This window comes from Silene latifolia, chromosome 4 (assembly GCF_048544455.1).
Source record: "Silene latifolia isolate original U9 population chromosome 4, ASM4854445v1, whole genome shotgun sequence".
NCBI classification, from domain to species: Eukaryota; Viridiplantae; Streptophyta; class Magnoliopsida; order Caryophyllales; family Caryophyllaceae; genus Silene; species Silene latifolia.
The window spans coordinates 14,028,845-14,051,573 of record NC_133529.1 but is presented as its reverse complement, the minus strand read 5'-3'; the positions used below and the strand labels follow the sequence as shown (position 1 = coordinate 14,051,573).

At 36.8% G+C, this 22,729-nt stretch overlaps 3 protein-coding genes across 3 annotated transcripts; 2 read left to right on the top strand and 1 right to left on the bottom strand.

The window, feature by feature from the left end:
- The first annotated feature begins 879 nt into the window (after nucleotides 1–879).
- On the top strand, nucleotides 880–3,801 carry LOC141652097 (putative F-box/LRR-repeat protein At5g02930). Its single transcript, XM_074459737.1, has 2 exons — nucleotides 880–995; nucleotides 2,196–3,801. The coding sequence occupies exon 2, from the start codon at nucleotides 2,309–2,311 to the stop codon at nucleotides 3,701–3,703; it is 1,395 nt and encodes a 464-aa protein (XP_074315838.1). The 5' UTR covers nucleotides 880–995; nucleotides 2,196–2,308; the 3' UTR covers nucleotides 3,704–3,801.
- A 993-nt stretch (nucleotides 3,802–4,794) lies between these two features.
- On the top strand, nucleotides 4,795–6,887 carry LOC141653043 (histone H2A variant 1). The gene is made up of 3 exons (XM_074460680.1): nucleotides 4,795–4,914; nucleotides 5,239–5,379; nucleotides 6,334–6,887. The coding sequence occupies exons 2-3, from the start codon at nucleotides 5,272–5,274 to the stop codon at nucleotides 6,628–6,630; spliced, it is 405 nt and encodes a 134-aa protein (XP_074316781.1). The 5' UTR covers nucleotides 4,795–4,914; nucleotides 5,239–5,271; the 3' UTR covers nucleotides 6,631–6,887.
- Nucleotides 6,888–13,295: 6,408 nt separating this feature from the next.
- Nucleotides 13,296–19,431, bottom strand: LOC141653042 (uncharacterized). The gene is made up of 4 exons (XM_074460679.1): nucleotides 19,036–19,431; nucleotides 17,397–18,686; nucleotides 16,975–17,209; nucleotides 13,296–14,163 (listed from the first exon to the last, which is right to left on the bottom strand). Exons 1-4 carry the CDS (start codon nucleotides 19,201–19,203, stop codon nucleotides 13,574–13,576), a joined length of 2,283 nt encoding a protein of 760 aa, XP_074316780.1. The 5' UTR covers nucleotides 19,204–19,431; the 3' UTR covers nucleotides 13,296–13,573.
- Between the last annotated feature and the right edge of the window lie 3,298 nt (nucleotides 19,432–22,729).

The following is a 22,729-nucleotide window of genomic DNA, read 5'->3' as shown; positions in this document are numbered from 1 at the left end:
TGTTTAAAACTAGTTTTTGAACCTGTGTAAAAACTAATTAAATTGGGTCACACTTCTGTACAAATTGGATGCATTTTAATACCTAAACTCTCATATAAGACAAAATTCATTTTTTTGTTGATTAAAGATAAAACCATCTTTAAGTGAAATTTCGTGATAACATCATAATGGAGTTGGATCATACTTGAAGTCAATGGGATAAAAAATCACATTCAATATGTTGTTTTATAGCTAAATACGATTACTAACAAAGAACAATAATACACATCCTAATTTTTAGTGGGGGCGAACGCCCCTGCTACTCTGCTAGCCCCCTAAACCTACCAGTCCGCCACTGAAAGGAAAACTTCACCTTGAATAGGAGGGAGCACGAGCTTTATAGTAAAATACGTTATTATAATAATACAATATGCGATTTTATAGCCAAATACGATTACTAATGACTAATGAAGTAATGAGCAGGACGAAGGAAGTACTGTATCTTTTTTTTTTCTTTTTTTGTATGTAACTTATAATTCGATTTAAAGCCCTATTGCCCCGCGTATTTAATAAAATAACTAACATCACATTATCACTCCCTTTGATTATACACATTTTCATAACATACCTTATGATATATTCCTAATTTGATAGATTTTGAAAAACTTGCGAATAAAATAAAGGTAAGCACGTTGTAAAAAAATATTTCGTTCATTCCGTTTATTTATTTATCTTTAATTTAAATACAAAGATTAATGAAAGAAGAATAATACTATTATTTGATAATAAGTGGATCAAATTAAGCGTGAATAATTTATAAGTTAAGCAAGACTTGGCTTTCAAACCACAACATCAAGGAAATAAGGATACTTAAGTTAATAGCACCGTGCGGATCAACAAGATTTTGGAAAGAATAAACAGACAGATGAGTTAAAAGAAGCACGGCTCAAGAAAGACGGTAAATCCACAACTTTCACCGTCTTCCACTCTATTCAATTCCAATTCACTGTAACAAGGTAAATTTAATTGCTCATCCTCTCTGAACAATTATTAAATTTTACCCCCCTCCTCCTTCCCTTTTTTGTCTATCTTGTACTCCGTATATTGAATTAACTGAAATTACTTAGGCTAAAATCATACGGTAGTAACTTTTTACCCTAATTATCGGTTTTCGTTAACTGTAAGTTCCTAATTCCCAATTACCCAATTTAATCATAATTATTAACTGGGTAATCTGATATTTTTGATACGGTCACATACTCACATGGTTTGCTTATTCTAAAAGACCGTATCGTATGCATGCAGTGTTACCCTTAGGTTAACAACACATGTTACCATTATGCTATATTGCTATGGAAACAAAGAATATGTTTTCGAATAACCCGTCATGAAAATTAGGTAGTATTGACATTGAATAGAAGGCGGAGCCAGGATTCCGAGTTAGGGGGGAGAGAAATTGCAAAAGGTGATCTAGTAGTCTAGTACTGTCTAGACCTGACAAATGAGTCAATCGGGTTGGGTTCGGTTCGAGTCTTTTATTGATTTCGGGTCGTTTTGGGTTTTGGGTCTATTTCGGGTTTGTTAGTTGGGTCTTTTCGGGTCAGGCGGGTCGGGTTATTTCGGGCCGGGTTATTTTCGGGTCAATGAATAAGAGAGAAAAAGTCATTTCAAGTCTCTTCGGTCAATTAGAGTCATGGTTTGTCGGGTAGTTTTCGGGTTGGGTGGTTTCTAATCGGGTTATTTTTTGATCGGGTCAGCTAGGGGTCAAGAAAGCTCGGGTCATGTTCGGGTTGGGTCGGGTTAATTCGAGTTTTTGGGTCACATTTGGGTGATGTAGTTCGGGTCAATTTCGGGTCTCGGGTCAGCCTTTTCGGATTGGGTCAATCGGGTCGGGTTGCTTTTGACAGGTTTAGTACTGTCATCTGTCATAGAGTAAACTTGAAAAAATCCGAAAATTTTAACTAAAAACTTTGAAATTTCAAATGTCAAGCGAGCCGAGCGCCCCCGCCCCTGCTACTCTGGTAGCCCCCTTAGATAAACTACTAAATAGAAGTGTTGTGATTGATTAATTAACTTTTTTATTCTTTGTAAGAATATTTTTATTAAAGGTAAACAAATAATTAGTTCTGAGGGAAAAGTTAAAATTTGCCACTCTCGAACTTTTATCATACTTTCGGTTGATGTTTGAGTTAACAGCTAAGCGTTATTATTCGCAGATACTCCCTCTGTCCCGGTCATTTGTTGTCCTTTTCCATGTTGGTTTTTCTCTAAGTAGCTACAACTTAGAACAATAGTAGCGCGTTGGTTGAAGACTTGACGGTGTAGTGCAATGGCTAACACCAAAACCCCGAAGCTATGCGACTTGTGTGAGGAAAACCGTGGTCGAGATGAACATGATAGAATTAGTTTTATACCCGATGAGCTTCTCGTTCAGATATTTTCCTTCATGTCATTGAGGCAAGCTGTGAAAACTAGTGTTCTTTCCAAAAGGTGGATGAATCTATGGACTAAAATCCCTTGTTTGACTTTTGATGGCCCTAATATCTTTGACCAAGAGCTTAGTAGTGCAAACCAACGGCTGAAATCGCGCCAATTTGATAGTCGGGTTAGCAAGGTTGTGAGCCAGTTGATGCAACATTCACCTGGCATTCTGTCACTGTCAGTGTATTACGAGATTGCCGGAAAAGACGTCTCTTTTATTGATCAATGGGTGTCATTTGCAGTTGAACATGATGTTCAACGACTTATCATGTTCTTTCGAAGATACGACACTATTAGTTGGTCGTTTCCTCCCCGATTGGGAAGTAACGAGAAGGTTTACTCTATAAATGAGCTACTCCTAGGAGGTGTTAATATCGTTCCTTGTTTTGCGGCTTTCAAGAATCTCAAATTGGTATCACTGTCTTCGGTCAGTGTTACAGATAAAGCGTTTGAAGATTTACTGTCGAATTGTTTACTTCTTCAGGACTTATTTCTCTGCTCAGCCGAGAAATTGAAGATTGTAAAAATTCCTGAGTTTCTGATTCGGTTGAGATCTCTATACGTGTATCTTTGTCCTAGTTTACTCGAAATAGAAGTAAAAGCAGCAAATCTTATCGTTTTATCTTACGTTGGGGAGACGGCCAAGTTTTCGTTCAGTAACATCTCGAAGCTTAGACTTCTTCGTCTAGGTGGTCTGGATGAAGTCTTCCTCCGTCTAATGAACGAAAACTTACTTCTTCAAAATCTAGCGTTGGATCTTCATATTTTCTTACAGGATTTCGACTTGGGTGCCAAGGTATTTCCGCCACTGACCAATTTAAAGGTGTTGACGTTGTCAATCGCTTATCTGAGTAATGGCTATGCCGGAATTGTGAACTTGCTTAGAGCGACTCCGTGTTTGATCAAATTTGAATTGCATATGAAAGATCCGGATTTTGTCACTCAGGAATCAGAAGTCGCGTTCATTGAGAAATTTCGACATAATTGTATTCGAGAGATTGAACTGAGTGGCTTCACAGGCGGAGAAGGGCAAATTAAACTCGTCCACTTTCTGATCAAAGTAGCGGTTGGATTGAGAAAGTTTACCATTTACCCGTATCATATTAGGTTTTATCTCAATCAACGTTTACGTATAGGGCTGGTCGAGGTGGATATGGAGCAGCTGGCTGAAATTCGGAAGTGCGTTGATCAGATTTCCTGTGAACTTCCTTCAACAGCTAAGTTAGAGTTCATTGACTGCTGAGCAGTGTATTAAATCGATTCCGTAATGCAGATTGTTCATAATACTGGACATTTTTTCGCGTGTGATGTTTATAATACAACAATAGTCGTAGTACGTCATACATCGTTTGTACCATATTGTTTGAGACTCGAGAGAACATACGGTTAGAGGCGGCAATCCGGTCAGTCGGGTCGGGTTTGGGTCGGGTCACGTCGGGTGGGGTCATATCGGGTCAGCATACCCTTTCGGGTCAGGTCATTTAGGGTCAAATGATGTATCGGATCGGGTCGGGTTTGGGGTCATTATCGGGTCCGGTAACTTAACCGCATTACTACAATTTTTTACCATTAAATTTAGTTTTTAACCTATTATTTGGTTTAATTACATCATTACTCAAAATCACTTTCATTTTGATCAAAATTAAGCTAAATAGTTGTCGGGTCATCAATTTAATCGGGTTATCATCGGGTCGGGTCAATATCGGGTCGGGTGTGGGTCGGGTCAATATCGGGTCGGGTGTGGGTCGGGTTCGGGTCACTGATAATCGGGCGTGTCGGGTTACATGCCGTCATCGGGTCGGGTGGGTTTCGGGTCCTGTCATATCGGGTTCGGATCAGGACAGACTTGCGAGCTCTACATACGGTAGTACTCCGTCCATGGCTCCATCCCGCTTTTTATTGTCTTGCTTTCATTCACAATTTTCGTTTTTATATTTAGTAATGAAAAACTTTAATTATCTAATATTGGCTCCGGATAACTAACTGTCACGTCTACGACCATAAAACTGGGATTCAACTCTTATTTTATTTAAGTCGTAAAGTTTGTAATTACTAATTAACCACTTTTTTTTCCAAAAATCCTTTAAAACCGAAAAAAAAAAGGACAATAAAAATGGGATGAAGGGAGGGATACGGAATAACAATATTTTGGGCCATGTTCCACCAAGTCATCGAACCTTGAACTATTATGATCAGTCCATAAAATAAGCCCAAATAAAAGGACCAAATACATTGGCCCATCACATAAAATAGCGGGAAAACTATGACGAAAATTTCATTCAAATTTTTTGGCGCTATTTAAAAAACAAAACACACCAATTTTACCGCCAAAATTAATATTTCAAATCTCCCCTTTTAATTTCAATCTCCTCCACTTGCTCCGTATTAATTATTATATCTCCCTTTTTATTTTTTGTCAATCTCTCATCTCTCTAACGCTTCCATCTATCTTAGGTAATTAATCTTTTTTATTGTTTTATCGAGTGTGCGTACATTAATTTACGGAGTCTTTGAGGCACTTGAGTACGACGATTATTGTTGTTGTAATAATCGTGTGAAATTACGGAATTTGGAGAGGTGGATACTTGGGGTAGGACTAGATTTGAGTATCACTAACTTATTCTTGTTTTGTTTTTGGTCATTAATCTTCGAACAATACTCCCTCCGTCCCAATCATTTGTTTACATTTTAATCAAAGGTAAACAAATGATTCGGACGGAGGGAGTATACATTTATGTTGAAGTTTAGGTTGAGTTAATTAATTAAACAAATTTTCAGGGTATTACGAAGGCGAAAGTAAAGTAAGAAGAAATGGCAGGAAAAGGTGGGAAGGGATTAGTAGCAGGGAAAACGACAGCAGCGAACAAGGACAAGGAGAAGAAGAGACCGATTTCTCGCTCGTCTCGTGCTGGTCTTCAGGTTGCCGCTATTCCTTTCTTTTGCATGTCTGTGTTTATGTTTTTAATGTGTGCAGAACTATGATTGTGATATATCAAGTGTTGTTTATGTCAATGGTTTCGTTTGTTTACATTTGATTAAAATACGCGTCACCAGGAATAAAAAGGGTAAATAAATTGAGACCGGAGTCTGTATTATTTATGAAAGTGATATGAACAAGTTTGGATTTACAGTTTTGAATGGTAGATTATTTTTACCGTCTTGCTGGATAGTTTTGTCGAGTACTAGAGTAATTAAAATGAATGACTCAGGGCAATTTGAGCTTATATTAACTAGTGAAGATCGAGTTATGGTAGATCTGTTTCAGTTTGAAACCGTTTAGGTAAAAAATTGCGCTCCTAGACGAAAATGGATTAATACCAGTGTCGTATATACTGATAAAAAGCGTATTACGGAGTACTATCTAGAGACGCTGTTTACTAATACTAACGAGCCATTTAATTTGGTATCCAGATACGGTAACAGCAATCCTAATCATATCAGCATGATTTTATCCCTAGGAATCAGGATCATCGAAACCTTACAGTTCAAAGATGTTTGGAGTCAATTATTTCATTCACCTGAGTAGTGTTTTACGACTCACATGAACTTCTGATGCTGCCAAATACATGTTTTTAGATTTTGGCTTATACTCCTGTCATATAATGAAACTTTCACTGGACTGGCCGTGTTTCGTTCAATATGATGTTTTCTACTGTCCATTGTAGCTATTTGATGCTACTGTCGACGAAATTTTTAAGGCTAAGGTCGTGTTTTGTGTACAACTGTGCTACTTTATTTGACCGTCTCAAAGCTCCTGCGCTTTTCAATTATACTGATGTTGTTGGTTATTGAACTGGCTGTGTCTTTTTTTTTTCTGAACTTCAAACTCACCAGGTTTTCTAATTTTTGAGCTTTTTTCCGAGACTATTTCAGTTCCCAGTCGGACGAATTCACAGGCATCTGAAGGCAAGAGTCTCAGCTCATGGCCGTGTTGGGGCAACAGCAGCAATCTACTCTGCTGCAATTCTCGAGTACCTGACAGCAGAAGTACTAGAGCTAGCAGGAAATGCAAGCAAAGATCTTAAAGTGAAGAGGATAACTCCAAGGCATTTGCAGCTTGCTATTAGAGGAGATGAAGAGCTCGATACCCTCATCAAGGGCACTATCGCTGGTGGCGGTGTTATTCCTCATATTCACAAGTCCCTCATTAACAAATCTGCCAAGGATTAAGTAATTGCCTTACTCACCGTAAAATCGCTTCAGAATCTATATTGTATGAAGTAAGGTATCGAGTAGTATTAAGTACATCGATTGTCAAATTCAGGCAATTTTCGAGTGTGTTTTAATCTATGATCAGTAAACTGTGTAGGCTTGTTACTTTAGTCCTTTCTGTTTCTTTGTGTAGTTTTAATTAGATTAATGCAAACTATGTAACACCTGAAAAACAGTGATTTGTGTGGGTTTAGCTTCTAGACTGCTTCTTTTTATCTGTATTCTCTCAACAACAATGAGAGCTTGAATAGCTCACCACTAATCATGACAAGTAAGGATGGCTGAGTAACCGTTTGGGTCGGGTTAGATCAGTTAACTGACATTAACTTCCAAGTTTGAATCTCCCGGCTCTTAATATTGAACTGCTTATGGCACAAGTGATCCAAAAAAGAAAGTTCCTCTATATTCACTCCACGTAAGGATGTCATTGGGGCGGGGCGGTGGTGGATATAGGCTCCCCCGTACCCGTACCCACCAAGAAAAACTCGTACCCATCCCCGCCCCACCACCCATGGCGGGTACGAGTTTATAAAACCATCCCCGCCCCAACGGGTGGAAATATAAAACCGTACCCGCCTCGCTTATTTATTAACCCGCTACGCCATAATTTTATTCGATAAATGTTTTCGTAAAAGTTGATTTAATCACTATAAATTTCCATTTTTTTAAATTTATCTTTATAATTTTATTTTTTCACCAAATAAGTTACTAAAAAACTTTATAAAATAGTTATTATTAACATTATATTTTAATCATAACTAAATAAGATTTATAAATTATCATAATCCTACTAATTTTTTTAATGATTGACGGGTATTAGGTGGGTAAGATGCAAAATCCATCCCCGTCCCATGACCCGTGGCGGGTACAATTTTTGTACCCACACCCGCCCCACCACCCGCCAAAGCTCCACCTATCCCCGCCCCAACTGGGGCAGGTGCGGGACGGTACCCACTTATATCCGCCCCGCTGACATCCCTAACTCCACGCCCCATTCCATCCATCTATAGAGTATGAGGGATCGGATTGGGGTCAGGTCGGGTCAAGTAGGTGAGGTTTGGCCTGAAGCACATGAGGGAGATGACGTCTATGAGTATCTATGGTATTGGATAAATAAGGCGATTAGATAGGCATGTGAGCATGTGAGCATATATACAACAAGTGCTATCATTATATTCTAAACTTGTAACTTCAATCAACAACTACATGTTAGTATGTTACTCCTCTTATCTTTTCACAGCTTCTTCATCTCTGGGTTGACTTGACTGCTATCTTACCACCTTAGTCATGTCATTTGGTTTGGACGGACCTTAAGTTTGCCCCTTTGTAGATCCTATTTTTCGGTTGAAAGCACTGAATTGAACCGAGTTAGATTAATTTATGAATTTAGTGTAAGAGTTAATTTGTGAAAAGATGAATTAAAGTTAAGTAAATGAAGTTGAATTGACCGATTTAAATTGAAATGAATTGAAATTAAGTTAGAAAGAATAAGACATGCTAAACTATTCATAATTTAGTTAATGTCTTTTAAAACAAACATATTTATCTTAAGTAAGTAAAACTCTTCAAGACGACAATACGTATCATAAGAAAAAAATAAGTTAAATATGTTTTCACTTATATGTATATTTTATATTCCCTATGCGTTAATTTTTCTTTTGTCTCATCTTAAATAAGAATACGTGATCTTTGGATTTTATGGAGTAACGGGTAAACAACACACCATTTAAATAGGTGGAACAAACTTTTTGTTATTCTCTGGACAATCTGCTTTTATCTCATATATAACCTCTTTAAGGTTAAGACATATATACATGATAAGTCCGTAATAAGTTTTAGACATATCCGTCTTTAAGCAATAATTTGTGTCCAATTATTGCATAAATTTTAAAAAAATAAAAAAAATCAACGGTGAATTCTTATTTAAGACGGGTATATCCGTCTTAAGCTTATGACAGATCAAACATATACATGTTGGATGGATAAAATATAAACAAAATGCATAGAGAAATGCAAAACAATACGATATTTGACCCGATACCTCCGTAATTAGCTGAAAATCAAATTGTAAGCAAATAACTTGTATAATGACTAATTTATTAAATGGATTAATGAACTAAACCAAATTAGGTATAGTCTAGATGACATTATTTGTAATCTAACCATATTAAAATTTCTAATTTTGTTCAAAATTTCATTATATAACTTAAGCAAATATATTGAAGATAATTTTTACTCAAACGAGAAAGAAAACTATTCAAGATAACTTCAAAAATTAGCCATCTTGTCAATGGACCATGTACATGTGCTTTGGAAGATGATCTAACATTTTGGGTCAAGAGCCTTATACATACAAGAGTAAACAACGGGCCATGCCTTGCTATTAATCCACTGCAGTCATCGTCCCATGTGATTATGTCATCTTACCAGAAAGCCCATGTTTTCCACACCTTTTCTCGATAACAAATCATTACAACTTCACAATCAAGTCACATACACATAAAACTCCACCATAAATCTATAATGCAACCAAAATTATCAAACAATTATTATTTTTATTTTTATTTTTATTTTTTTTAAGATAGGAGAACTAGATTGATCTTCTAAAATATAACCGTTGGTTTTTCGTGTTATTTAGAAGAATTTTAAATTTCTTTTACTCTGTTAGCTTTTAAAATTATCTTCGGAAATACAAAAATGATACTCCTACAATTTAAGAAATGGCTAAATGCAAAAGGAAAAACAGTTGTTCTAAGATTATAATGTCATAGGGGATAAGTAATTGGTATTTATTTATTAATAACAAAAAAAAAAAAAAGCTGACATGGGTGGAAGGAAAAGCTTTAAGTATTTCAACATGTGGGGAAAATCTGAGTTGTTCCTTCCTTGTGTGAAGAAAATCTGGTGCCAGGTATATCAGGGGACTAAAATGTTCTCTGTTGTTAAAAAATTGAAAGCACTGAAGCCTGGACTAAAAGCTCTTAATAAAGATGGTTTCTCTGATATTGAGAATAGTACAACTCTTACTGCTGCTCTCTTGGAAAAAAAATCAGAAGGATCTGGTGGACCATCCTGGTGATATGGAGCTGATGCAACAGGAGTTGTTGGTGGCTACTGAGTTGAGGGACCTTATGACAGCTAGGGATAGCTTTCTGATTCAGAAAGCTAAGATTCAGTGGTCACTTGAAGGAGACTTGAATACTGCTTATTTTCATAATTCAATCAAAAAAAGAATGTTGCAAAATAAAGTACTAAGCATTGAGGATAAGGATGGTAGGACCTGTACTGAGGGGTCTCATATTCAGCAGGCATTTTTGGATTATTATTTAGATCTCTTGGGATCTCAGAAGAGCACTATCCCTGTTAATGATAGGGTAGTCAGATTGGGGGAATCTTTGTCAGCTTCGCTCACCGGGAGGTCTTGAGTAAAGTCACACCTTTGTAGAGGAAGTTAAGTCACATTTGTTCAAAGATCCCTAAGGATAAGTCCCCCGCCCGGATGGCTTCACTAGTCAATTTTATAGAGATGCCTGAGACATAGTTGGCAATGAGGTGTGTGCTGCTGTGTTAGACTTTTTTGATAGTGGTAAGCTGCTCACTCAAATCAATGCTACAATGATTACTCTTATACCTAAGACTGATAGACCAACCAGTGTCAAGCACTTTCGACCCATTGCTTGCTGTAATGTCATTTACAAGACTATTTCCAAGATTATGTGTGCTAGATTGGCTGTGGTCCTTCCTGACATTATAAGTAGGAATCAGGGTGCGTTTATTCAAGGAAAAAGTATTTTGGAAAACTTTCTTATATGCCAAGACCTGGTAAGAATGTACAACAGAGGTAATGCCTCTCCTAGATGTATGTTTAAACTGGATTTACAAAAAAGCCTATGACTCCATTGAATGGAATTTCATAGAGCAGATGTTGACAGCCTTGAAGTTCCCTGCTAAATTTAAGCATTTGGTTATGACTTGTGTGAGGACACCTCATTACTCACTTCATCTGAATGAATCTCATTTTGGATATTTTGCTGGAAAAAGAGGTTTAAGACAAGGGGGCCCTATTTCTCCTTTGCTCTTTACAATTTGTATGGAGTATTTGTCTAGGGTCTTGATGTATGCTACTCAGAAATGGTTCTTCAGATTTCACCCTCTTTGTAGAAGCCTTAAATTGACACACTTGCTGTTTGCAGATGATTTATTACTCTTATGTAGGAGGGATGTTAGATCTATTATGCTGTTACTTAGAGCCTTCTCTACATTCTCTGCTACTTCTAGACTGGTGGTGAATGAGGCTAAGTCTGAAGTAGTTTTTGCTGGGGTTTCTGATGAACTGAGACATGATATTTTGCAGATCTCAGGTTTTCAAGAAGGCTGTCTACCCTTTAAATACCTTGGCATCCCTATCCTGCCTGGTAGACTCACTAAACAGGACTGTAATATTTTGGTGGAAAGGATTGTTACTAGAATAAGAGGGATTGGGGCTAGGAAGCTTAGCTACTCGCGGTGGTTTTGATTAATTCTATCCTCAATACTCTTCATAATTATTGGGCCTCCATTTTTCTGATTCCTAAAATGATCATAAGGAGGATTGTGGCCATTTGCGAAATTTTTTATGGGATGGGGCACAGTACCGAGGGCTCCTCTTGTGTCTTGGTCCACTTGTTTGCCGCAAAAAAACCGGAGGATTGGGTGTGAAGGATCTTTGAAAGTTGGAACATTGGTAATGTTGAGAAGCTTGTCAATTGGATCTACACTAAGGCTGATAGGCTCGGGTTCGATGAATTCATCATATTTATCGAAAGATCTTGATGGTCTACCTATGTCCCTCCTAGTGACTCCAATTGGAATTGGAGGAACATTTGTAAGATCGTGTGCAAACCGAATCTTTGGTTTTGTGGATAATCTTTGGGTAGTGACCTAAAGGCTATTCAGTAGGGTCTGGTTATACTTGGATACAGGATCAACATCCACCCGTGCCCTGGTATTCTGATGTCTGGGATAGATGGAATATCCCTAAGCATGCCTTTATAGCTTGGTTGATTTCTCATAAGGCACTCAATACGCGAGAAAAGTTACATGCTCATGGGATAAGTGACTCTAAGGATTGTGTGCTGTGTGAAAATGGCATTGGAACTCACTCCCATCTTTTTGAAGACTGCTTATACAGCAAGCAAATTTTGGGACAAATAGAGACCTGGCTGCAACTTAATTTGGTCCCGGATAGGAGATGCTCTCGATTCGACAACATGTTTGCGAGAATGGCAAAGTTGGCTTTTTGGTACACCATCCGTTGGAGAGAAACAAATGTCGCTGGAATTGCACTAACGAATTGCCTAGCAATATTGTTAAAGAATTGAAGAGATTGATTCATGCTCGAATCAGTCAGATGATCCAACAACCTGTTACTAGCCAAGATCAGCAATGGCTTTCTAGACTTGATATTTTACTTTAGCTGTGGTTAGTACTAGAATTTTGAAGTAATGTTGTAATTGAATATTCTCTTTATTGATTAATGAAAATCTCTCACATTTCACCAAAAAAAAAACAAAAAACAAAAAATTAGGAAGAAAATGAAATTAAACCTCTAAAATGTAAATATAGGATAAAATAAGATGAAATCTACGAGTATGAAATAGTTAAATATTGAAAATAGAACGTATATTTTATAAACAAATTAGGAAGGAAGTAGTATTTTTCAATTATTAGAAGAGAATCTCATAAAAACTGTATTACTAAATTAATTTGACAGTTTTTCAATAGAATATTTTTTTATAAGATTTTTCTAATATTTGGCTTAAAAGCACGTGTTAAAATATCCGTCAAGCTTTTTGTTTATTTTTTTGGTCAATCGAAACGTGCACAAAGTCACATTACAATATAGGGGAGGGGGATTCGAACCTGGGACCTTTTGTCCACAATACCTCCATCTTAACCACTAGACTAAAACATTTCCGGTTCCGTTAAGCTTTTTTTGTGTGACCGCACAAATGCAAACATGATTAGGTGCACTAATGCACCCACTTGTTTTTATTCTTCTCGTATCACCTTTTGTCTGAATTGCTCTGTTTTATATTCGCACATAGGCAATGTCAATAGTATCTTCACTTTGTTGCTAACCCACATGCCCTTCACATTTCACATGACATCTCCTTTATATTAGCGATAACAAATGGTTCTTCATCAAATTCTGTTTTGCTAGATTTAGATTTGTTACTTTCCCTAGTTAGATAACTTAGATCTATGTAAGTTCCGAATTCGGATTAATCTTATGTCAATGGATATTTTTGCTATTATGGGACAGGGTTCGACATTAAGTAATTTTTAATAACTCTCGTAGTTCAATGCATATTGTTATGATTTTATGGATAAGATCCAACGTTGAGGACTTTTTAACTTTCGTAATTCACATTTCAGAAGATATAAACATTTCATGTCTAAGTCAATGTAAACTCGAGTAAAGATTTAAATATTACTCATTAACCAACACAATGAAATACCGATATTCGATTGAAGACTAACAAAAGGGCAATAATATTACTTCATAAACATCATTTTTTACACTGTAACAAAAAATTATTAACGAAGTGAAGCACTGAAAATAGGCATTTGATTGGGTCGGGTTTGAGTTAAAGTCTACACTTCAAATCTAAGTCCACTATTCCATAAAAAAATTACCACAAAAACTAAAAAAAAAAAAAAAAAAAAAAAAAAAAAAAAAGGAAATTTAGTACAATAATAATTACCAGTAATAATTCTATAACAAAAAAAAGCCTAAACAATGGGCCCCTTTTTACTACTTTAGTTGAGACAATCAAAGAAAAGCGCGCCAAAAGCTGCCACAATTTTAACGCTCCTTCAAATTTTTTAACTAATTTTTCAATTAATTATTCCCGCCCTTTTAAAAAACTAACTTCCTACGAGGTGCTTGTACTCCCACACTTTTGCCTGCAAGGACTGCCAGATCTCGGATGATTTCCCCTATTAGATCCTTGAATACTAGCCGTTCGATGTCGAGCACCGCTTCCGACATCTCTACCGGACAACCGGCCCAACCGGTGGTTAAATCCTCGGCCATGTCTTTCTTTAACACCCCACAAATGACCTCAAATAGATCCTCAGACGGGTTTGTTTCCCGGATCTTTTGAAATTCGGAAAATATTTGTTCCGACACTGACCTCTTTTCGGGGCCGAACACCGCTTTCCATGGCGGAATATGTTGGTTTCGATCAAGAATCTCGGTAATTGTGTCGAAAAGGAGTTTCCTGTGAAGAATCGAGGCCTTCGAATTGTCGCCTCTAATTGAGATTTGCTTCTCAAGCATAAAAAACAAATTATTGTCATCTGGGAAATAATTTGATGCTCTGATCACTTCTGAAATATAGTTGAATTCAAAGTCGTCTGATGAATAAATGTCGTTATCAGTGATTAATAATCGGGTTGACGATGCCGGGCTCCACTGATCATCTTCCAGTTCTGTTGCTGCTTGATCTGGTTACCAGAAATAGGAGAGTTTATAGTCAGAGATTCAATTTCTGTGCCAAAAACTTGCATGCAATTAAACTATATAAAATGACAGTTCTGGGATTCTGTTAATGAAGGTTTTAATGCAATTCAACTACTTTCCTTAAACATTCAACCATGTTTTTAGACAGTAATTTCTAAAAATTTCCTGATTTTGCTGTCGTTAATTATAATAACAATTAACAAATGACGAATTAAACACGGTATAGACGGTTTAACAACCCACCACCTGAGTTTTGGAAGATATACAGTAAAAATACAACCAGCATAATTATGCAGTATCAACATCAAGAATGGGACTACATGTCTACATTCTATGTAATGAAAAGAAGCCAAAACAAAATTGAATAATATCCCTCCTTACCAAAGTTGCAAGGATCAGCATCATGAAAGGGACAAAATAGTAGAAATCGAGAAACAACGACGTCTAAATCGAATGGTAAAATATGACATTAGCATAAAAGCGTCGGACCACAAACATTATATTTGAATCGTCATCATCAACAACACAGTATTATTCCACTGTCTCATGATATCAATCAAATGGTGGGATTGAGGTCGGATTTACACAGCCTTATCGTGCTTTAACAATAAGAAAAGGTTGTTTCCGATTGACCAAAATAAAATTGATTTAGGTGTGGTAAACACAAAACATTTCACACCAGACTTAACTCGTTTTAAGTTCGTTTTAAGTTTAAGACGGTAATCAAATTGAGGAAAACAAAGTTGAGGTGGGCAAACTGTTAGAAGTCATGATCAAGATAGATAAGGGAAAGAGAGAAAGCAGGCCACGTGATGGGGTCAGGTGACCATGTGTGTGTTGAAGAAACCAACACTCAAACCTGACCTGGTAATGTTTATTTAAATCTTCCTCAGAAACAACAACCCCACTGGTTACTGACCTGGGCTAACATGACCCCTCTCAACTCTCCTTTTGATTGGTTTAATTTAATAACTTTGATAAATTTTACTGTTATTATTATTATTAAGCATTTTGACCAATTGAATTGCCAGCCTCTTCTTCCTTGAGTTCAGCATATCACATGCATATTCCTCCACATATTAACACAGCTCACAGGGGCTATGCATTTGACATTAGCAATTAGTATAATAATTGACTAATCCCTTTTCCCGATACAGGAAGTCTTGCTTCAGACCGTCTTAAATTAAGTCATCTCACAATTTTCTTTCCTGTTAAGACGGTCTTAAATGACGCTAGGTGACGGACACGTGACATGGCAGCTAAGTGAAGTAACATAGACTCCCAATACCTTATTTCACCAGTATTTCGGCTCTTTTGAAAATTTCCGGCCCCTAACAGCAAATAATGGCTCCGTTCATTAACGTTAGTGAATTACCTTATTTCACTAGTATTTCGGCTCTTTTGAAAATTTCCGGCTCCCTAACAGGAAATACTGGCTTCGCTTATTAAACATTGGTGAATTAATTAATACAACCACCAATAGGTAATAAACAGAAATGCTATTCCTATGTGTAGGTTACCTCCTTAAGCAAGCATTACTTTACTAGCACTTATTACTCAACCCCATCCCATCTATTAGCAGTATAATAGTGTAGGGAGTATTGAATACAACCCATATAGGAGTACTAGATCACTTTCCTTAAACAGTACTACTTATTACTTGCATCACAAATTCAGTTAATCCTATCCAAAGCGTCTTGCTTGTGACGGACAATATCCGTCACAAGCTGAAAACCTCTCAGAATAAAGCAAGTGGGTTGGCAAGTGGGAGGGGAAATGGAGCACCCATGCATATTGCCACTTGCATCTTGTGAGAGGGGCATTATCCGTCTTCAGCTTGTGACGGATAGTGTCCGTCTTCAATGAGATTTTGTGTAATCCTATTAACTAGATGAAAATGAGATAAGCTCATCAAAGTAGAAATTTTCAGTGCTAATATCAAACACCTATATTCAATTAAAGACCTTATTACTATGTACCGATATTGCGCATTTGTGCCATCAAAGGGGAATGGATCGTCTCCATTTCAAATCTAATCCGGGAAGCCATAAATCCGAGGGACAGGAAGTACTATGCTAAGGGACTTGTAAATATAACCATACTATCCTTACGTTTCAAATTGAGAATTTTCTTAATTATTTTATTTTTATAACTAATTATAAGGTAAAAAAAACCGAGATTTTTTATAATGATCAAGATATATAGACATTTTGGACTGCTGCAAGAAAAGTCATTGGCAAGTCCCGTCCCCCTCGGTATTAGCTTGACAAAGGGAGTACCAGGGTTAGAAATTAGAATAACAACTAATTATAGTCCGGGGTACGGTTAATCAAACATCAGCTACCTAATTTAATAATTTTATTAAATTACCGAAATCAAATGTGGACAATTTATATGACATGAAGCGATTGAAATCATTTGTGTTAAACAAGTACGGGGTAGTTAACATTTGCATCAACATCAAAGTATACATAAGCAACCATCACGATCAATTGTACCAAAAATACTTTTGCAAGATTAACAAGTTCCTATCTACACAATAAAACAAGTAGTCTACTACTAGTAGTAGTAGATTATTAACATTAATTAATCACTAATCATAGAGGTGGTTATATGAGAGTCATAATCTCATAGATTTGTAGTTTGATTTGGTAAGAAAGCGTCATCATCGAAAGTCAAGTATTCCACCTAATACGATCAAATTAAAAAAAAAACAAGAAAAACGACTACGATATTTCTAAAATGCAAGTCAAGTGGAGTAACATGTACGAGTATGTATGAATGTGTGAATATACCTTTGAAATGAATGGTACGTTTCTTGACAGGCGAAGGTGATGAATCGTCTTCCTTGTAGAAAGACGAGTCAAGCACCGATACTGGACTTGGTTGCTGCAATTCGGACGAGTTTGAGTTTGAGTTTGAGTTTGAATTCGAGCAATTGCTAGCTGTAATCTCGGCTATACTGTTTAGCAACTTGTCACACCTCTCCAAAAGATTCCTCCCATCTCTGTACTCCTCCACTCTCCATCTCTGCTTAATTAAAAACGCACTTAATTAAACACCAATCAATCTCTTTTAATCATTCATCTTAACTTAATAATGTAAGTAAAAAAGTCTCACGAAAAGTGAAAAAACAGCGGATTAAAAATTTACGCGTGCCTAAAACAGAAACCTAAAGAAATAAGCGAAACAAATGTAATACTGAGTAAAATCGTACCTCATTGTCGGTGTGTGAGGAAGTACTGAAGCTACTTTCTGAAACGGTAGAAACTTCGTCCTCAGTAAATATCTGACCACTACTACGTACTCTCACCCCTTGATTAGTCTCCGCACTCGATCTCCTTCCTCGAGGCGACTTACTAACCGTCTGATCAGTCCGTCTCGCCACCCTTGGTGATCGAACAGGCGAATTCGAGCTTCGTTTCGCTGCTACCGTCGCTGTCGTTTCGACACTCAATGAACTGCCTTTTCGTCGTAAAACCGGACTTGAACTCCGATTCTCACCTCGACCGGTCCTCACCGGTCTCTCTCTTCTCGGACTCACAGACGGCTCACCGCTGGATACTGACACCTGGCAATTTCGCCGGCGATTCGCCGGAGTACGATCGTAAACCACATTGTGTCGATTTTTCGTCGCAGTGTTCGCCGTTGTCGAGGAATGAAGTAATCCTTTTAATTGCAGAGCTTCTAGAATATTCTTCAAAGTTTCTAGATCTTTCGACGGTTCATCGATTCCTTTCAATCTCAATTTTCTCTCGATTTCTCCGTATATTGTAATCGGTTGATGTTGTAGTTGTTGCTGCTGTTGTTTCTTCATCATTATTTCCGGCGGATAGAAATCCGCCGTATCGTAATAACTTCTTCTCTCCAACATTAATCTCCTCTGATTATTATAATTGTTATTATAATTACTATGATTATTACTAAACTGATTTGAATTCCTCGCTTTCGGATTCGTATTATTATTAGTATTAGTGTTAATATTAGTCTTAATTACGTTTTTATTAATCGGTTGTTTCTTAATCACCTTTCTCTCTCCGGCTACAGGAGTGAGAAAACTAGCCGGTTCAACGAACCGATAATCTCTCGACCTCGACTCGGAAGCCGACCTGCGGAGCTCGACTTTCTTCACCGGTTCAGTTTCTGAACCGGTTGAGCTCGAGCTCGGTATCGGTTCGAGTCCCATGAGCCGAGCAATGACGCTCGGAGAGCGTCGTTGAGTTTCTCCTTCGTCATCGTCGATCATGTTTCCGGTCTTAATCCGGATTTCTCTCGGCCTTAGTCCGCCATTGCCGTCTGTAATTGCTCTGCTATCGAGTGAAAGCCGCGGCGCTTCGCGCGCGAACTTCCATGGCGATTTCGTCGGCAACTCCGCTGTTGGAGCTGGTGCTGGTGTTGGAGCTGTTTCCTTCAATCGAATCTCCGGTTGTTGTTGTTGTTGTTGCTGTGGTGGTGGTGGTTGTTGTTGTTGTTGTTGTTGTTGAGGTTTTAATGGCGAATCGTTAACCTGATTGATTGAACAAATAAAAGTTAATTAAATTCAAGCAATCAACAATTCTAATTCTAATTAGCTAATCTAATGTAAGACGATTTTATATAAATAATGATGTGTATAACGGACTTAATCAGTCCTGATCCATTATCGATCAAACTGACCAGTTTTACAATGTGTTTGTAGCGGCCTAACTCTTATGTAAGGCGGTCTTACACGAGTAATTGTTACTCAATTTGTCCGGTCATTTCTTTACGTTTTATTTTTTTGACATGACCAAGAGAACAAGCTAAGTTAGGCCGCTACAAATACTGAAAACGTAAAGAAATGACCAAGACGGAAAACAAAACAAAAAAAAGCATACCGTAGGAGGAGGAGGAGAAGGTGGAGGAGGAGGGAGACGTTTAGGATGAAGGCGTTTAGCGGAAAGAAGATGATGACGGTCGAAAAGATTGAAGAAACCGGCCATACAACCACCCATTTGTTTCTCAAGATTCGGGTCGGGTATCGTTCTACTTGTTTTCGTCGTCATATTTATCTTATACTTTGAAAATTAATATCTAAATATCTATGGAAAATAAATGAATAGTAGAATGTTAAAAATGAGATTAGATTGACAGAGATGTGCTCTCTTTTTTCATAGTATATTGGTTTTGTGTTGTATATGATGCTTTTTCACTAACGGTGTTGTTGGCTGGATGTAAATCTGAAGATTTGAAGGCTTTATCTTTAGCTCCCGCTTTTCTGGTCTTTTAAAGGCTCTTTGGAGGCTTCTTTATTTAAATTACTTTTATACCCTTCACTATCCTATTTTTCCTTTTTTTTTAGATAGGTAATTAATTACTGAGTACTCCATACTAATGAGGTATGTCGAGGTTAAAAAAAAAAAAAAAAAAGGTATGTCGAGGTTTTTTTTTCCTATTGTGTTTGGAAGTGTATTGAGACGACGCAAAAACAAATGAAAAATAATGAAAAGAAGAATTTTACGTGATTTGCTATATGGTGAAAGTAGTATTTTAATATGTGGGTAGAGACTAGAGATTATAAATTTAAAAGATGATTTTCGATCTTGCCTCTTCAAATAATTTTTTATCTTTTTCTCTCATCTTAAAGGCTAATATTCCGTCTTTATACAGTTATTTACTTATTTTGCACTAAATGAAAGACCTGTTAGGTTTAGGAAATAAGGCAAATAGAAAACCTATTTGTTCTTAACCTCCATCCATCAAATCCGGGGCTTCCATCATAATCAATTGATGGTAAGCCCTAAAAATGCTTCATCTTTCCGTCAATAGTATGCATATCGATCATCTAGTCAATAAAAGTCTCTCTTTTGGGGATAATTGTTTTTCTATCCTCTATTTCGGGGTTTTTCCAGTTAATCTTGGGTTTAGTTTCAATTTTAATATAGATAAGAGTAATTCGTTGATAATTCGTCGCACAATACTTTCAATGGATGCAATTATATGTCAACGATCTTTGAAACCAGTAAGATGTACTTTTTCTTTTACAATAAATCGAACGAACGCCTCAAAAGCTGCATGAAGATAGCGATACGAGGACGAGCCGAATTGTCAGATCATGGTTTGAAATCCCTAGGTTACAAGAAATTTATTTTTCTTTTGCTTCTAATAGATTCGTTTTCGATAATAGATATCCTTTGTAAGTGTTGTATGCCATTTTATTAATGAATTGTCCATCGAATTCAAAAAAAAAAAAAATATACTCCCTCTTATTCTGGATAACTGATCCATTGTTAAAATGACACAAGAATTAAGAAAGTGAGTGAATAGACGGAAATGGACAATGAAAAGTCATCTTCTCTTTTTTATTTTCCAATTTTAAGTAATAAGCTGATTTAATTTGAGGGCGCACTTGTAAGAATATCGGCTTTTCCATTTTTATTAATAATATATATAGTGGGTTTGTTTTCTATCTAGTTTGAAGTGCATAATGTACACAATGGCTACTGATTCGAATGACACTTGTAACTACAAAATGCAAGAAATAGCATTCCTTAATCCATAGAAATCACAAATATAGGTTCATTTCCGGTCAAATCATGGTCATAATTCACGTATTTACGACCATTACAAACAATATTAGTTGGATCTAATAATCCTTAATTTAGTTAATTCCTAGCTTTTTGTCACTAAGTCAAGTTGTCTAGGAATATTCTCTATTTTCCGTGGGTGACAGATCTTCTTTTAGTTCTTACTCCGTCAGTATCCAACTTCCTTGATTTTCACCCACTTTGACCCTCGTTTTCACTGCCGGTTAATTACTCATTTTGTCCTACTACAGTACTACCTGTTGATATTTTACCCATCACAAAATCTCTTAGACGAAAATTATCCGTCTAAAGACGTAAACGAGTTAAATATGTTATTACTTTCATAATAAGACAAATAACAAGTGGGATGATGGGTTGTATTATTATGAAAGTGATGACATATTTGACTCGTCTACATCTTTAGACGGGGTCTACAATGAGACTAATTGTTTACCGATTGAGTAGGTCTTCTGAAAGACGGTTTCTTAATAAGTTTATCGAGAAACTATTTTAAAACTTTAAGAAAAAAAAATGGTAGTAAAGGTAATAAAAATAGGTACAAATTATGATTAAAGATAAAATGAGTATATTTATCATGTAGAATGTGCGAAATTACTATGTCCCGATCAACAACAAAAGGGTCACGAAATAGAAATAAAAGGGTACAGAAGATTGTTCTCTCAATAACTTATTGAAAACCGTCTCTCCCAAGTTTTAGTGTTACCGAATTCGATATCATTTTCTCACATGCACAGGTGAGAGGTACACATGTTGCGTACTTTAAAGTTTTCTTTTCGTAAAGTAGGCATATACTATATATGACCTTGTTCATTTGAGTTGAATGAAGCTGAAATGAACTGAATTGTGTTGAACTGAATTGAAGTGAGTTGAATAAAGCTGAATTGAATTGAAATGAGTTAAGATGAATAGACCTTGAAATGAGGCGAGCTGAACTGGGTTGAATGAAAACTGAAATTAAGCTAAAAAGACCGGACCTATGTAAGAGAATGATATCGAAATTTGATACCATCCGTTAACGTCTTATTATTATACGTTTATCTACGGCAAAAAGAGATGGATATTAAGGGAAATGGATCCTCTCCATTTCCTTTCTCTCCATTTCCTCTCACAATCTCTTTAAATATTAATATCCCCTTTCATTCTCATTTTCCTTTATTTTTATGCGTAAATTTAGAACCGTTAGATATTGTTAAAATGCGATTCGGACCGTTGATAGGAACTTACCTCTCCATTTCTTTTTAGGAAATGGAGAGAAATTGGGCTCGATATTAAGGTATGAAAATCGGAAGTGTCGAATACTCGTATGTACTAGTGTAATTGTGGCCTATGGAGAATTATCGGTCGGTCATGCATGACTAGGATAAATTCATTAGAGTACGGACAATTCTTTTAGTTAGGAATAAAATCTTGGGTGGGAATTAGCGAGGTGAGGTAGCTAGGAAGCCAAACTCTACGGTTAAGGATATTATACAACTCTCATTGTCTTTACTTTTCCGGATGTTTTTGAGCCATACATGATCTTTAGGAGGAATTCTTAAATTTTAGCAATTTCTTCGTATTTATTAATCATCACTTTTTTGGGTACAATAGAGGGGACTTATAAAACAAAAAACTCGGTAGCTAAAATACGAGGGGTGGCGACCACTTGATCGAATGTATTCCCTTAAAATGGTCTGTAAGTGTAATACCACGATTTTCTGAGTCTAGCTTACTCGGTCGAATAGGGCTAACTCGGCCTAGTAAGGTGTCGTGTGTTTTCTGGTCAGGCTACTGCCCAGGAACACTCGGCCGAGTAGTGTAATACTCGGCCGAGTACTCCCGGTACTCGACCGAGTAACCGGTCTGACGGGATTAATTTCCGCGGTTTGATTAAGGGTGATTAAAATTTATATAAACCTCGTTTAACCGTTTCTATTCATTTTACCAAAACCTAAACTACGTTCTTCACTCCTCTAATCACCCTTAATCTCTCTCAAGGCAATTG